We start from the raw sequence: 16,034 nt of genomic DNA, 5'->3' as shown, positions 1-16,034 counted from the left end.
ATCTGAAATATTGTTTAATTTTCAGCCAATGATTCATTTGAAGGGAAATGTATATTATAAGTCACGAGACTCAAGTTTAAAATATTTGCAGTAAAGTCCTGAGAGAGCTCCTTGAATTCAACAAGACAGCTAAATAAACCCCCTAATGTATGCATGGACATACAGCACGGATTTTCCTTGAAGTGGCATAAGTCATTTTTCACCTTGACTCTCCTCTCTAGTTGCTGGGGGGAGAAGATAGGAGGTGGGGAGGGGTGATTTGAACCAACAAACCCATAGAGTGGTGCATGAATGAGTCTTATAACCTGGAACTGAGTAAGAAGTTTACCACTTCCGGTTCCCTTGCTTGGAAGTCAATCTTAAGAGATTTTCTTGATTTGTTCCGCGACATAAAATGTCAGTAAATACTCTACATGTGAATGTCCTAAGCTTCTATGTGTCTTAAAACAGGAGTTGCCATCAAGGGACTAAATGAGACCACTCAAGGTCATCACGCCGAACATTAGCAGCTCTTAGCCTAGCACTGAAGGTGTTCGGTGATGTAGTTCGTTTTTTAGCCTCACGTTAGCTTTTTACTCCTGGTGTTTGCATTCACACTTCAAATATGATATAAGTGGTGTTAATATGTTGGGATTATCCTACTTTTCAAAGTGTAAGTATCATACAAAAGTATACATTACTTTTTGTGAAGGAAGCCCTTGCAATGCACATTTTGGGGTTGGCCTTCAAAAAGACGTAATCACCTCACCACTCTATTGCTGCTGTCCACTCTTTCCTAAGGGAGACAATATTTAGCTGTTAGCCTGTGAACTTTTGACCCAACGCTACAACTGCCGGCAATCTCTGGCTCCATCAGACTAAAGAGTCCGCCACACGCCCCCCCCCCAGCGACCGCCTATATGTCACAGTCTCTGAGCTACGTGCATCTCAGGGGTCGGAGCTAATTGTTCACTTAACGGCAGTCAGTCTGTCTCAGCCACTCTCTTCAGGAGAGGTTAGCACTGTCATCAAAGCGTCATTACATCCAGAGATTTGACCGTTGTGTTGAGGCGGACACAAAGATTTGCTCCTTGCTTCGACCTCGGATTCATTTAGAAGTAAATATGTCTACTTAAAGCTTTTCTACTCATCAATATTACTTTCGGGTTATAGGTCCTTAAAGAGGTTATGCACTAGATTACCATTAAAATAATTTCTCTGACAGTGCTAAACTAAGTGCTCGCTGTCAAATTAGATTGGTTGTCAATGAACCTTTGTGATGTCTGTCATCTAATTATCTGTTGATAAAGTTTGAGTTTCAATATGCCTTTGAATGTCATTGTGGCCTAGACCTTCTTCTGTAATGTCTTTCTTCTGCTGCAAGAAACGTTGATGAAACTTAACTTGGCAAGTAAAGATGCCAACCTTTTCAAATGTATCTCATGTGAAGATAATCTTCCTTTCCTATTGAAAAGTAAATATCACAGAGGTCTGGCTGCATGGTGAGCTCAATGCGGCACACTTCAAATACAAGACATAACCACTAGGGCCGAAACTAATCATTTCCATCTGGTTTCTCAAAATTCAAGCTGAGGACTTTAAATGTCGTGATTTGTCAGTGCAAATCCCAAAGATATTCACTCTAATATCATATAAAACATATATTTTAGAGGTTGAAAAAACATTTTTGGAGCTTTTTGCATGAAAAAGATTTATTGATTAGCAAAAACATTTGATTGTTGCATCTGAAATAATAACAGAATTGTAATGTCTCCAACGGTTTGCAAAAAGCAGCGGACAGAGAGAAAGCTTGGCTTTGGTCACCACCAGCTCTTGAGGAAAGTATCTGTCTCCGTAGCTGCTAGCTGGTGATTTACTACTTTAGCCTGTTTGACTATGCTTATGTAGATACATAGAGACAGGAGAGAAGGTGATCTCAACAAACACATTCAAATCAGACAAAAGAAAAGGAGAACAAATTAGCCGTTCTGCACTTTAGCTGTATCAGGTAAACATCCAGGTCAGCAGTTAGGACTATGAACAGTTGGATATGATTTTCCAAATGTTTCATATTAACTTTGATGGGCAAACTTTTTGGCATTAGGAGTCCATGTATTACAAGCTGCTTAGAACTCTTAGGAGGCTAAACAATTTATAATTGCGTCTCTAATATCTATTTAATTATGCTATGTAAGTATCTAATTCAACAACTGTATACATGAATGTTTTTCCTAGTTTACACGATTACATTGGAGGACATGATGATAACATTTTAATTAACCTTCGCTGTACACTCATTTATACTCAATGAAGGCTAAATACATCATTATGAAAGTAAATTCCTGCTTCTAACGACAACAAGTGCACCTCTTATGGGAGCTAGTTAGGGTGGGCCTGCTCACATCCTCTTTCATATTCACCTAAACAACCAAAATGTAAGGAGGCTACATGTGAGACCGTGAGAAACCTGCTTCATGAGAGCATGCTGGTGATTGGGACATGTCTCCCTCAAACACTCCTCTCAGAAATGTTCTGTAGCCGGGCTGCAGCCTCCAGGGAGATTTGTATGAGAATGGATGCTTGACAACGGCAAGCAGCAGCCAGAGTTTAGTTCCACTCCAGGGACGGACCTGCCTTTCTATGTCACTGTAAATGTAATTTTCACTCAGCTAAAGCACCTCAGGTACCTCCTCGCCTCAGATCCCAGATTAAGGTGTGAGAGTGATAGTCAGAGAGAGGGAGACAGCCACACAGAGGAAGAGGTGAGAAATTAAATCAGTGTGAGACAATCTGTGGATATGCCTGTATGCATACGTGCAGGAACGCACAAGTACACACTGTAGAGGTGCCGTTTCACCTGGGATGTGTCCCATATGAATGCAATGCACAGAGCATCCACTGTGGCCTTCATCCAAATAATACATATACAGGTCAAATGTAATTTCCCACAGCCGATATGGTCACCTTTTTACTTTTCTTTTCTTCTCTCATCACACATTCAAGTGTTCATGTATCATTTCAATCTAAATTCTTCACTTTCTTCTTACACATTACATTTCAGCATTGCAATTCAGCGTCAGCTTTTCAGCATAAAGCATTCCCAATTTCTTCAGGAATTGCATTCTCTAGTACAAAACTGTTATTTGCTGCTATTCCACTTAAAGTTATAAAACGTACAGCCTTGGTTAGAAGATTGAAATATATGGAGTCAAAGTAATAATATTATATCCTAAACTATTACATTATTATGTATAATAACGCATCAGCCAAACACCAGACTGGACCAAATTAGTGAATTGTACCACTACATGTTCATTCAATGTACTGGTGGACATGACATGCTCAAAGATTCCTCGGAGAATTCACCAAATGATTAATTATTTATATTTTTTTGCAAGTAATTTAGCTGTTGAAGGATTCAAAAACATTTGTTGAGAAGAAATAATGGGTCACACTCCAACAAAGTGAAGTGCTATTTAGTTTTGTATCTTACCATCATGTTTAATAAAATGTCATGTATGTCCTACAATAAAGCATGAAGTTACTCAGCACTATTCATATTACATATTTTAATTGTTTTGCCATTAATTGATTCAAAGACAAATTAAGCTCTTTTCTCCTTTTTTTTGGCTTAAATATCTATATTATGGTAGCATGCAACTTTATTTATTCCAAAACAGGTATTTCAAATGCAATGAGATCTTATAATATTTAATTTTGCTCTATAAAATAATGTACTCCTCATATTTTAAATGTTCTTGTTTTACCATCCCAAATCATCAAATACATGATTAAAATGATTCTAAAAGACACTAAAGACAAATAAAAAGACTGGATAATACTGAATTCGTATAGAAATAACAGGCCCCTAAATAACACCATGGGAGGATTGAACGTGTCCTCAACCCCCTCCTCAGAGAGCACTAGATGTTTAAAGGCCTTTCCATTGATGTGGCAGTAATTGCCACAGTTCCCTATCTCCACGGCAAAACAGCATTCCACCTTATCTACATGACCTTCCATAGACAGCCCTCAGTCCCCAGTCCCAGAACAGGGGTGGGGGGGAGAAGTATGCTGGATAACACACAACTCACTCCCCACGTGATCACAAACACCACCAGCCTCTGTTGGCTCACCATGGGAACTCCAGCCTTGCTCTAAATCTACAAGCCTTAACCTTCTAACACCTTCTGCCGAACATCTTCTTCCTCGAGGCCACAAAGTATCCGATCCAACTCCTCATTAGCGACCGAGGCTGCTTCCAAAGCTGCCAATCTAGGCCAAAGTACACTCCAGGGGCCGCAGAACCTAGATACATGTTCCTAACAGCCACGTGTGCAAACAGGAGCTGCCAATCAATGTTCTGGGATGGGGAAGCATTCAAAGTAACATGTACGGTTTTATCTAAAGGTATTTATGCTGTGGCCTGCCCACTAGCCATAAGCTCCCGAGAAAGCTCATACAGTAACCTGATTAAGGGGTTATTTGTGTAGTGTAAAGACTGGACCACTGGACCATATAATGGTTAGAATCCTTAATTTAAAAACTCAGTATATGGTAATCCATAGTCTTTGCCACACAGCAATTAAAGGGAATAAACACATAATAGCAGTCAACTTTTGTTTATGTCTTTCAAAACTCCTTTAATACAAAAAAAAGAATCTAAAGATATCTAAAAAACTAGATATTCCAAAGAAAAAAGAAGCTCGTTAAAACACTAAACCGTCATCAGTCAAACTACATTTTATGCTTCATTCATTCTCATATTTTTTCTCTCACTCCACCGGCTTCTACTTATTAGCCAATTATGGGTATGCACTCTTTTAGTTCACTAACTACCTTTTGCCGTATTGTCCAACAGCCAATCAGTGTGCTGCTGTCAGTATTTAAATATGTTCCTGCTGTCAGCTGTCATTTCAGGAAATATCCTTTCTGCCCTCCTCCACACAAATCATGTATTAGCATAATATCCAGTACCCCTCACCAAATCCACATCTTCAACATTCTCTACGCCTCATCACCATCAACGCCTATTTTACTTTTGGGTGCACATCTCCTTTAAAATGATACCACCTTGGGGTCTAATTGCCAAAGGCTTCCCATAAAGGCCCAAACATATTTTGTCACATTGACTTACATTGGCAAATTCTTTTTTTTTTTCTGAGTGAAATCAACTACCCAGTACGAGCACTTCCTCAAAAGCAATAACAGCCGGATCCAGAGACGAGACCAAACGTGACACTGTCGTGGTAGAGTGGATTGGAGGCAAGGTTTAAGAAATGCTCAATCAACCCGGATCGCCAGATGATCTGTGTATTTTTGTTCCAGTGAGTCAGGCCATTTCAGATGTATGCGCAATAGAGCAACTTAATGGGAATAAAGGGGGTCCCCATCTCCAGCGATGTATCCAGTTCTCTTTATATATCTATGTACTCCACCAATCAAGTGCAATAGCTTGACCCGGGATGCCATGATGGAGCAATGATGGAGCCATGTCTACATGGGCGCAAAGTCAAACACATCAGCCAGCAGCAGACTGGGTAGTAGAACACTTTAGGTCTTAGCTAAATTAGCGTTGCTACCGTCACGACTGTCTGCGGTTTCACATTTTTTTGTGATCACTGTAGATTTTGATTCCAATAAGCAACACAAAAAGAAGGCATTCAGTGTCATCCAACCTAACTGTTAACTGTTCACTCTAGCTACTGCTTGTTACATTAAGTGCTAAACTGGCAAACACTGTGTGGCTTTTATTGTGCAGGAAACTCATGTCACCTTTTTTAGCACCAATCGTTATTCTTAATCTAAAATACTACATATTCCAAAAATAGAGATACTACACAATTGGTTTGGATTCAGGTACTTCCAATAAGTAACCAAAACACTTTAGACTGAGGGGATTTGACACTGTCCTAAATGTGACCGATGACTCACTATCCAGTGAACCTGAATCGAGTCATATAAATGCGAATAACATCAGCGTTGCTACACGCTGTCTAGTAATGATCACCAAAGTTCAGCACTTGCAGTGGGTGGAGAGCAGCCTTGAAAATCCCATTCAAATAAGCACTGAATAAGGAAGTCTACGAGAAGGCCTGGACTGAATAAGAATCAAGGCATTAGGATAAATATAGAACAGAGATACTTTTTGGAGGACAGATTTTCAAAGCAGGGTAATCTGAAAGTCTACAAAGAGGGCGAAAAATGTACTCTCAGGTTTGTTTTCACCCAGTTCATTTGCAGTGCTTTGTCACAATTAATACTACCATGCACGGCAAAGGCACACCTTCCACTGTGTGGGTAGCAGGAGTGTGTGTGTGTTATTATGTTAATTGTGTGTTTACCACTGCGGTGCGACGACAGAATGTAGTGTTTTCCTCTGCTACATTATTCATGGTCTCGAAGAGAGCCTTGGCTCCAGGTTTGGCACTGGCTTGTTTTGTTTAGCGTCCCCAGTTTCACGGGCTCTACCCACCCCCACTCCTCACATTATAAATTCTTAATCGACGCCCAAACTCGCCCGACTCCTCTGCTGCGCTGCAGGCACGATGAGCTGGAAATAAGTTCAGGTGGATCTCTGCTTTGTCCTCACGCTCTGTTTACAGGAACACACAATGCTGATTAATGGAGATAATCTTTTAATGAATAAATTATGACTGGCTGGAATGAGAGGCACTGGATTCCCTCCAGGAGGTAAAAAAGGTGTAAATGAGTATAGCTTGTGTTGCTTCATATTCAGAGGTTATGATAGTACTATTTAAAACAATGTGGTGAATATGTAAGGGGCCTTATTATGCTAATTGTCATCATCTAGTCTAGTCTGAGTCTATTAGTCGACCAGATTTATATGGACTTGAAGGTGATTTTAGACCCCATTTACACGGGAACGTTTGCGTTTACGCACCAAATTCGTTTTTTAAAAAGTCTTCCGTTCAAACGCATTTGGCTCATTTAACATGTCCGTTCACACGAGACCACTGGAAACGCTGTAGTACATATGCCGGGCCTGTAAGTGGCGAAGAAGACCCGCGAGCATGGTTGCCATGGTTGACCTTCTGTTTATGCCCCACCGTGGATTTAGCAACATAGTTCATGTAATTCTCCATGTCCGCTTGTTGCTGATGGTTGTGGTACAGGAGCTGTAGATTTTGCACTAACATCTGTAGCAATGGTCGAGCTGTAGATTTTGCACTAATATCTGAAGCATGGTCAGTAGTGTTAGAAATTAAAATCAATGTTTTGATGGTATAATGTAGCTTAAACATACCGTCAGTTTAAATGCTGTTTTACACTGAAAAAAACTGAAATTCTCGTGCACAACCAGTTGTTAAGCTTTTATTCCTTCATCTCCGGTTAGCATTTACCATGTGGCTAATATACTATTTCCTAAAGAGATTAATTTAGTAGCGAAATGACATGGAGTGATGCACACCGAAACCTACTGATTTAACACTACAACTATAGATGTCGAGATACTACCAGCTGAATATTAAATGAAGGTACAGTTTATTTGAATACATTATTGTTTACAGACGTGGGTAGCATGTGACAACATCCGGAACGACCGGAAATCAAACCAGCCATGAAGTATTTTCTGTATTTTTTAGAGTATAGAGAACCGCAGTGACGCGTCGTAAAACCCGGAAGTAAGTTAGCATTTTTAGCACTTCCGGTTCCTTCCTCAAAAAGCAATGCATTTTTTCCATAGGGTTTTGGAAAATAGCTCGAAATAAGGTCTGTGGTTGACACAAATTTAAGAGATAAATCCCGTTTTGTTCTACGACATTAAATACATCAGCAGTGACCCCACTGGGGATTTTTGAAGAGTTTACGTGTCTGAAAAACGATGGTTGTTACCGAGTGGCTGAATACGACTACAGAAATTGTCGAGGCCGTTGTACGTCATTACGCCGAACACGTAAACACTCCCGCTAAGTTTGTTTTCCCCTGTGTTCTGCTTGAAAGCAAGTACCTGCCTATCTTTAGTATATCTATATCTGACCAAACGTATTTTTGAAATTGTCTTTTTTAACACCGTAGTTTTACAAATTATAGAATAATTAATTAACAGTGTTTTCCAATTTTACTCGGCAGTTCGTTTGGTTAGCTAACTTTAGCTAAAGCTAGCGCTACTACTACTACTAGTTAGCTACGCAATGGTTTGTTGCTTTGCTCCGGGTTGCAGCCAAAGGTCTTCGCATGAAACGTGCTTGTTCTATCGTTTCCCGGCCAATGTTTTCCAAAGGAGAGTCTGGATTCGTGCCATGAGGTAAGCTGACGTTACATTTTTGTCCATGTCATGGTGCAATGTAAATGATGGGTAGTGACTGTATCGCCGTTTTAGAGATGGCGCTGCTGAAAAGACCGCAAAAGTAAAGATAATGAATACATCCTATTAAAACCTGTGTGGCTTATATGATAAGTCTAATTAGTACAAGCAGCATAACGTTTCACCATGTAACTAAAGATTGTAGTCAGGGAAATCAGTTTGACATATTGAACTAATAACAAATCAACTCTGGCTGGCAGAGAACTCTCTGCTCCATAGCTTCTCTTGGACGTAAAATCACATGTACATTTTACATTTATATTCAATTTAATATTCCATCCCTCACATACTTTTGTATATATAATAACTTATATTTTGTTTTTCTTGTTATGCTGCTGCAACACAAACATTTCCCAAATTGGTTTCAATAAAGTAATATCTTATCTTAATTAATTAAGAAATATAACTATTATAATTAGTGTAGCAGCTGACACCTATTTTCAATATGGATTAATCTACCATTTATTTCTTTAGTTCAATTTTCATCTATAAAAATGTCAAAATAGTGAAAATGTTCACGAGACTTATCAAAGTGCAAGGTTATATCTTTAGATGTTTTGTTTTAGCCTATGTACTGTATGTCTTAATGCTCTTACAGTACTGTATATGTGACGGTGTGACTTCCATGAAACTAATATTTTATATCTTCCCAACAGACGAGCTGACAGGAAACCTAACACTCTAACAACCACAACATTGCAAAGGCGAGTAAATGTAAATTAAAAACAATTCACAATTTTTGTATTTCTTCTTCCTTGCAGTGAGGTGAAGCTGACCTTGCACTTTGTGCCAGTAAGGATGTTCCTCACGCAGGCTGAATGTTTCTCCTTCCTTACGGACACAGCAGCCCTTGATTTGCAATGCTTCACTAATTGTCCTTTCCCTGGCTCCGTAGGGACACTTTACCTCCAGCACAGGGGAAGACCCTACCAGACAATTTGGAGATGCCCCCAACAATCCTGATAGGGAGAGCCACAAATCTGACTCATGGACCTGCATCTGGGTTGCAGTGGTGAATGCCCTGACGCCCTCACATTCATTCATAGTCCCCCACTGTACAGACAAAACACCATAAAGGGCCTGTTGTTGCCCTAGCACCCTGGCAATAAAGGAAGCAGTCACAAGCTTTGACCTCAGGACAGCTCCAAAGTTGCTGGCAGTCAACCTTCCTTTCCTAACCAAATGCCAATTTGGGTTGGTTCGCTGACCAGTGGTAGCCACCTGAATTTCCCTCTGTTGCTCTTGAGACAATGCCATGCTTGCCACAATTGCCTCGGGTCCCTGATGCCCAACATATTTGATCATTTCAGGAACAGTAAGTGTTTCCAAGCTGCAGTGTTCCTCTTCTGGCTCGGGGGAGAGAAGCCAAGAAATTCCTGAAAACCTGCCCCCGAGTCTGTCCCTCAGCCAGTCACGATCTTCGGAGGTGGGCTCTCTTGTCAGCGGGTTAAATTAATTATTGGTTTCAACAGTCACATTAAAACAGTTACTAAATCAGCTTACTATCACCTAAAGAACATATCTAGGATTAAAAGACTAATGTCACAGCAGGATTTGGAAAAACGTGTCCATGCTTTTATCTTCAGTAGACTGGACTACTGCAATGGTGTCTTCACAGGTCTCACTAAAAGATCTATTAGAAAGCTGCAGCTGATTCAGAACACCGCTGCTCGAGTCCTCACTGACACTAAGAAAGTGGATCACATCGCTCCAGTTCTGAAGTCTTTACACTGGCTTCCTGTGTGTCAGAGAATAGATTTCAAAAATACTGCTGCTGTTTATAAAGCACTGAATGGTTTAGGACCAAAATGCATTTCTGACCTCCTGCTAAATGATGAACCATCCAGATCTCTCAGGTCCCCAGAGTCAGAACTAAACATGGTAAAGCAGCGTTCAGTTATTATGCTCCAAATATCTGGAACAAACTCCCAGAAACCTGCAGGTCCGCTGCAACTCTTACTACTTTTAAATCCAGGCTGAAGACTTTTCTTTTTGTCGCTGTTTTTAATTGAACTATTCATATACTGCACTGTAACTTTTATCCATGTATTTTTTCTTTTAATGTTTATTTTATTATCTTTTCTTTTTAATGACTGATTTTAAATGCCATTTTCTTAATGTCTTTCATTCTTTGTAAAGCACTTTGAATTGCCTTGTGTTGAAAAGTGCTATATAAATAAACTTGCCTTGCCTAATAAAGATTTCATGTGACACATACAATTGATTTGTTGATGGGAATTAATGTGAATAAATTAACTCTAGGTTAACGGTACTCTTGCTATCACTACTCACCGACACTATAAACCTTGTCCCTCATGCTAGACCTGACAACACCGGTAAGCACACCTTCATCTCGGCTGCACTGTTACGTGTCCTGACTTGTAGTGGTTCTCTCCTCGATCTACACTCTTCTTGTCATCTTTGTAAAACGATATCAGACTGGTAATTGACAGAGCCATGACTTCTAGTTAAATTCAGTGTGGCTAAAATGAAAAGCTTTGTTAAAATATGCAAGCACGCGAAGGTCAAATTCAGCTTTATTGTACAAAATTCTACACATCCAGAAATATCGAAATATCGTTTCCCACAGTGTGACATGTATACATAAAACAAAACAAAAAGGGCCTAGATAAATGTGGTATACATTAAAAAAAACAAAAAGGGCCTAGATAACCGGGGTATACAGTTTAAAATGTTAATATATTTAAAGTGTTCAAAATGCAGTTTCAGTGCAAGTCAGTTGAAACGATCTTAAGTTGGCGTGACGTTGAAGTCGTGCGACCCTGCAGCTGTACTGGCTTGTAGTTCGTTTATAGTATAACATTAGCATTTCGCTTTTGGCGACTAGATTTATGATTCAAAAATTATAAAAGTAAGGTTGACATGTGGAGATTATCCGGCTGAACAAAACGTGATCCCTCTCTTAAATGTGTGTCAACCACAGACCTTATTTCGAGCTATTTTCCAAAATCCTATGGAGAATTTGCATTGGTTTTTCACGAAAGAACCGGAAGATGTTTACTTCCGGGTTTTACGACGCGTCACTGCGGTCCTCTATTGATTACAGCGTTTAGAATGTGTTAAATGAAAAGTGATGAAAGAGAATATGAGGAGAAGAGGCGTATTAAGCATATATTGAATGTGAAATGTACCAATCCTCTGTTTAAATGCAACAACGGACATTAGAGACGAGGCGAGCCGGCTCACAGGGAGGAGCCAGCAGAGGATATACAGGACTGTCTCAGAAAATTAGAATATTGTGATAAAGTTCTTTATTTTCTGTAATGCAATTAAAAAAACAAAAATGTCATACATTCTGGATTCATTACAAATCAACTGAAATATTGCAAGCCTTTTATTATTTTAATATTGCTGATTATGGCATACAGCTTAAGAAAACTCAAAAATCCTATCTCAAAAAATTAGAATAGTTCCTCAGACCAAGTAAAAAAAAAAGATTTATAACAGCAAAACACAATCAAACATTTGAAAATGTCCATTAATGCACTCAGTACTTGGTTGGGAATCCTTTTGCACGGATTACTGCATCAATGCGGCGTGGCATGGAGGCAATCAGCCTGTGGCATTGCTGAGGTGTTATGGATGCCCAGGATGCTTCAATAGCGGCCTTTAGCTCATTAGCATTGTTGGGTCTGGTGTCTTTCAGCTTCTTCTTCACAATACCCCACATATTCTCTATGGGGTTCAGGTCAGGGGAATTTGCAGGCCAATCGAGGACAGTAATGCCATGGTCAGTACACCAGTTACTGGTGGTTTTGGCACTGTGGGCAGGTGCCAGATCATGCTGGAAAATGAATTCCTCATCTCCATAGAGCTTTTCAGCAGACGGAAGCATGTAGTGCTCTAAAATCTCTTGGTACACAGCTGCATTTACTCTGGGCTTGATGAAACACAGTGGACCAACACCAGCAGCTGACATGGCTCCCCAAACCATCGCTGACTGTGGGAACTTCACACTGGATTTCAAGCAACTTGGATTTTGCTCCTCTCCAGCCTTTCTCCAGACTCTGGCGCCTTGACTTCCAAATCAAATACAAAACTTGCTTTCGTCTGAAAAGAGGACTTTGGACCACTGTGCAACTGTCCAGTGCTTCTTTTCCTTAGCCCAAGTCAGACGCCTCTTCCGTTGTCTTGAGTTCAGAAGTGGCTTGACCATGGGAATACGGCTATTGTAGCCCATTTCCCGGACACGTCTGTGAACAGTGACTTTTGATACCTGGACTCCAGCTTCAGTCCACTGTCTTTGAAGCTCCCCCAAATTCTGGAAGCGACTCTTCTTCACAATGCTGTTAAGGCTGCGGTCATCTCTCTTGGTTGTGCAGCGTTTCCTGCCACATTTCCCCCTTCCAACAGACTTTTTGTGGATGTGCTTTGAAACTGCACTCTGTGAACAGCTTGCTCTTTGAGAAATTTCTTTTTGTGTCTTACCCTCCTGATGGAGGGTGTCAATGACGGTCCTCTGGACAGCAGTCAGATCAGCAGTCTTCCCCATACTTGTGATTTAGTTTACTGAACCAAGCTGAGTGTTTTTCAAGGCTCAGGAAACCCTTGCAGGTGTTTCGAGTTAATTAGACGATTCAAGTGATTCGTTGAACACCCTACTAGTATACTTTTTCATGATATTCTAATATTTAGAGATAGGATATTTGAGTTTTCTTAAGCTGTATGCCATAATCAGCAATATTAAAATAATAAAAGGCTTGCAATATCTCAGTTGATTTGTAATGAATCCAGAATGTATGACATTTTTGTTTTTTTAATTGCATTACAGAAAATAAAGAACTTTATCACAATATTCTAATTTTCTGAGACAGTCCTGTATAACAGCTGGAGAGGAGGGGTTCGCTCTTTCTTCGCTCACGAGGCCCAGATCACAGCTGTTTTTCTGACTGAACAATATCCTGCTTTTAACATACCCGCGCCTTTTTTAATTAAAGTACCCAATTGCACCTTTTCAGAGACTCCATTTAGTCTCCTTTTTAAAGCTTCTCTCCTGGATGCGAGAATAACGATCACAGTTTACAGTAGCATGGTCAGTAGCAGTAGCTACTGACCATGCTACAGCAGTGAGCAGCAGAGGTGGGGAGAGGCGGGGCTATGGCTTCATCGTTATCAGGAAATGATCGTATAGGCCATAGGGCGTACACACTGAGCCGTTTGGCTCCCCAGAGCGTTCCGGTTGCAGATCTATCCACCTTGGGACCCGTTATCGTTTGCGGGGTCCGTTTCCGCGTTTCCGTTATGGCCTCGTGTGAACGAACGGGCTATAAGAAAGAGAAAAGTAGCAGATACAACCGGTTTCGTTCTCGTGTAAACACCACCTTATATGATGATTTTACACATACACTGACATAAGTTAAATCAGTATAGAGGGGCGATAATTTTCATTACGATTTCGGATACACAGGTAAAGTAAATGGAAAAAATGTAAGATTCAAATCAAATTTTAAATGTCACACATGTACACGGCGCAACCTTCGTGAGGAAACTTCAATGGATTTAACTCCAACCCAGTGGCGCAAAAAGTGGGTATGCACTATATGCAACGCATAGGGGCGCCACACCAGTGGGGGCGCCCAACAAGCGATGGTAAAAAAAAAAAATTAAATTAAATAAAAATAAAATGGTATTTTCTTTATGTTTCTAAATGGTTTCTGCATTTCCTTAAGGTTTTAAAACATTTTAGAGGAGTAATATGCTAGAGAAGGGCGCCCTATCTCATAAGATTCCATCATAGAATTTTGACATAGAGGAGGGAGCACGAGCAGGGACGCCGTGAACACTGAGGAGCAGGCGCTCGTTGTGAGTTAACGTCAAAAAGAAATCATGGATAAACCAAAAAAGCGGTCGGGGGCAGAAAATAGAAAAAGAAAGAGGGAAAAGGAGACGGCGTGTCAAGGGATGCGACAACAGCTAAATAAGTGGATGTTGAAAGGCAACAGGTAGGAATAGGATGATTTAAAGTGTGACGTCTGTCTGTGCTTGGAAATATTGACTGGCTAGCGTATGCTAACACTGGGCATGTAGCAGCCAAAGGTGGGTGGGTTTATGGCTAGCTTAGAATATGCAAACCAATGTTGCTGCGCCAGCGCTGACATGGAAAGTATGAGGTAGCATGTACAATAAATGACAAGAATCTGGAAAACATAACTAATGCAATAACTCTGGTTTATCATGGAATCATGCACACATTTGCTACCAAATAAGAGGCTTGCAAATGTCAGTTCATGTTAACAGACTGTTCTCAGATTGGCTAGTGTTTGCTAACACTAGCAGCTGAAGTGTGGTTTACGGCTAGCTTTAATGCAAACCGATGTTTCTGATAGCTACATTTAGATTTTGGTTAAACCCCATGCATGTCACGTCCAAATTGTATTAAGGTAAAATAACAACTGGTAAATATAAGGTAGCATGCACAATAAATGTCAAGAAGCTGGAAAACATAGCTAACCATGGAATCATTTAAATATGTTGTGCTGCCATTAGCTGTCTATGTTAGCTGTGCTGTCAGACATACAGGCTATACATCTGTTTGGTGACACAGAAGCTGTTATTACAGGGTCACATCTCTTTACAGGTCTGTGCTAAGTAGCTCTCCGTATTTGTTCTTTTAAAATTCAAAATGTGAATGTACTTTCAACAGCAGCACAACCTTACACGGCATAATAGTGTTTTTTATTTGTTCTTTTAAAATCCAAAATGTGAATGTACTTTCAACAGCAGCACAACCTTACACGGCATAATAGTGTTGTTTTTTTTATTATTAAGTTGCCTTATCACTGGGCTGATATAATAATTTAATTTAGACAGCTGCTTTAACAGTGAATTCATTTTATTCAGGTGTGAGGATGGTGGCTCAGGAAAGACAGGGGAAGGCAACAGGTAGGTCTAACATTAGGTGTAAGTGTAGGGGTCTTGATACCAACAGATTCATTTCTTAATATTATTTTAATATTATTAATAAGGAAAAACTAATATGGAAAATCTATTTCATAATGTTTGTTTGACAATATATCTTAGTGGAAAAGAACACAGGCAAGGAGTGAATGAGACAGACATGAGGTCGGCGATGGCATCAAGTACAGATGAGACCAGTGATGATGTCAGGTAGTAGGAGTTCTATTAGTTTGACCACACAAAACTCAATGTCCAGTATGGTTTGAAGTTCTGTTGACCAACCTATTCACTGTGTCCTTTTTGGGGATAATAGTGCAGACAGAGATGGAGAGCCACTCACCACAGAGGTGGAATTTGAGGAGATTGTCGAACCGAGAGGTGACGATGAGGTGGAAGAGAATGTCGAACCGAGAGGTGAAGATGAGGTGGAAGAGAATGTGGAACAGAGAGGTGAAGATGAGGTGGAAGAGAATGTCGAACAGAGAGGTGAAGATGAGGTGGAAGAGAATGTGGAACAGAGAGGTGAAGATGAGGTGGAAGAGAATGTGGAACAGAGAGGTGAAGATGAGGTGGAAGAGAATGTCGAACCGAGAGGTGAAGATGAGGTGGAAGAGAATGTGGAACAGAGAGGTGAAGATGAGGTGGAAGAGAATGTCGAACAGAGAGGTGAAGATGAGGTGGAAGAGATTGTCGAACCGAGAGGTGAAGATGAGGTGGAAGAGAATGTCGAACCGAGAGGTGAAGATGAGGTGGAAGAGAATGTGGAACAGAGAGGTGAAGATGAGGTGGAAGAGATTGTCGAACCGAG

General features: G+C 40.3%; 2 protein-coding genes across 3 annotated transcripts in view; one reads left to right on the top strand and one right to left on the bottom strand.

Annotated features, from left to right (window-relative positions):
* The window catches only part of adgra1b (adhesion G protein-coupled receptor A1b), a 324,973-nt gene that overhangs the window by 170,123 nt on the left and 138,816 nt on the right, over positions 1-16,034 (bottom strand). The window lies entirely within an intron of this gene.
* Positions 13,992-16,034, top strand: part of LOC307042245 (uncharacterized protein) — a 492,007-nt gene continuing 489,964 nt past the window's right edge. Inside the window, exons 1-2 of one of the 2 annotated variants that reach the window (XR_013809045.1) lie at positions 13,992-14,271; positions 15,170-15,784. Coding sequence is in view for 1 of the 2 variants with exons in the window: in XM_079686047.1 (XP_079542173.1) it covers positions 14,156-14,271; positions 15,170-15,211 (158 nt within the window). In the remaining variant the exon portion in view is untranslated. The remainder of the gene's footprint in view (positions 14,272-15,169; positions 15,785-16,034) is intronic. The other variant, XM_079686047.1, reaches the window with a different exon arrangement.

Source organism: Notothenia rossii (genome assembly GCF_949606895.1).
Source record: "Notothenia rossii genome assembly, chromosome: 6".
Lineage (NCBI taxonomy): Eukaryota > Metazoa > Chordata > Actinopteri > Perciformes > Nototheniidae > Notothenia > Notothenia rossii.
This window is presented reverse-complemented; position numbering and strand designations above follow the sequence as displayed.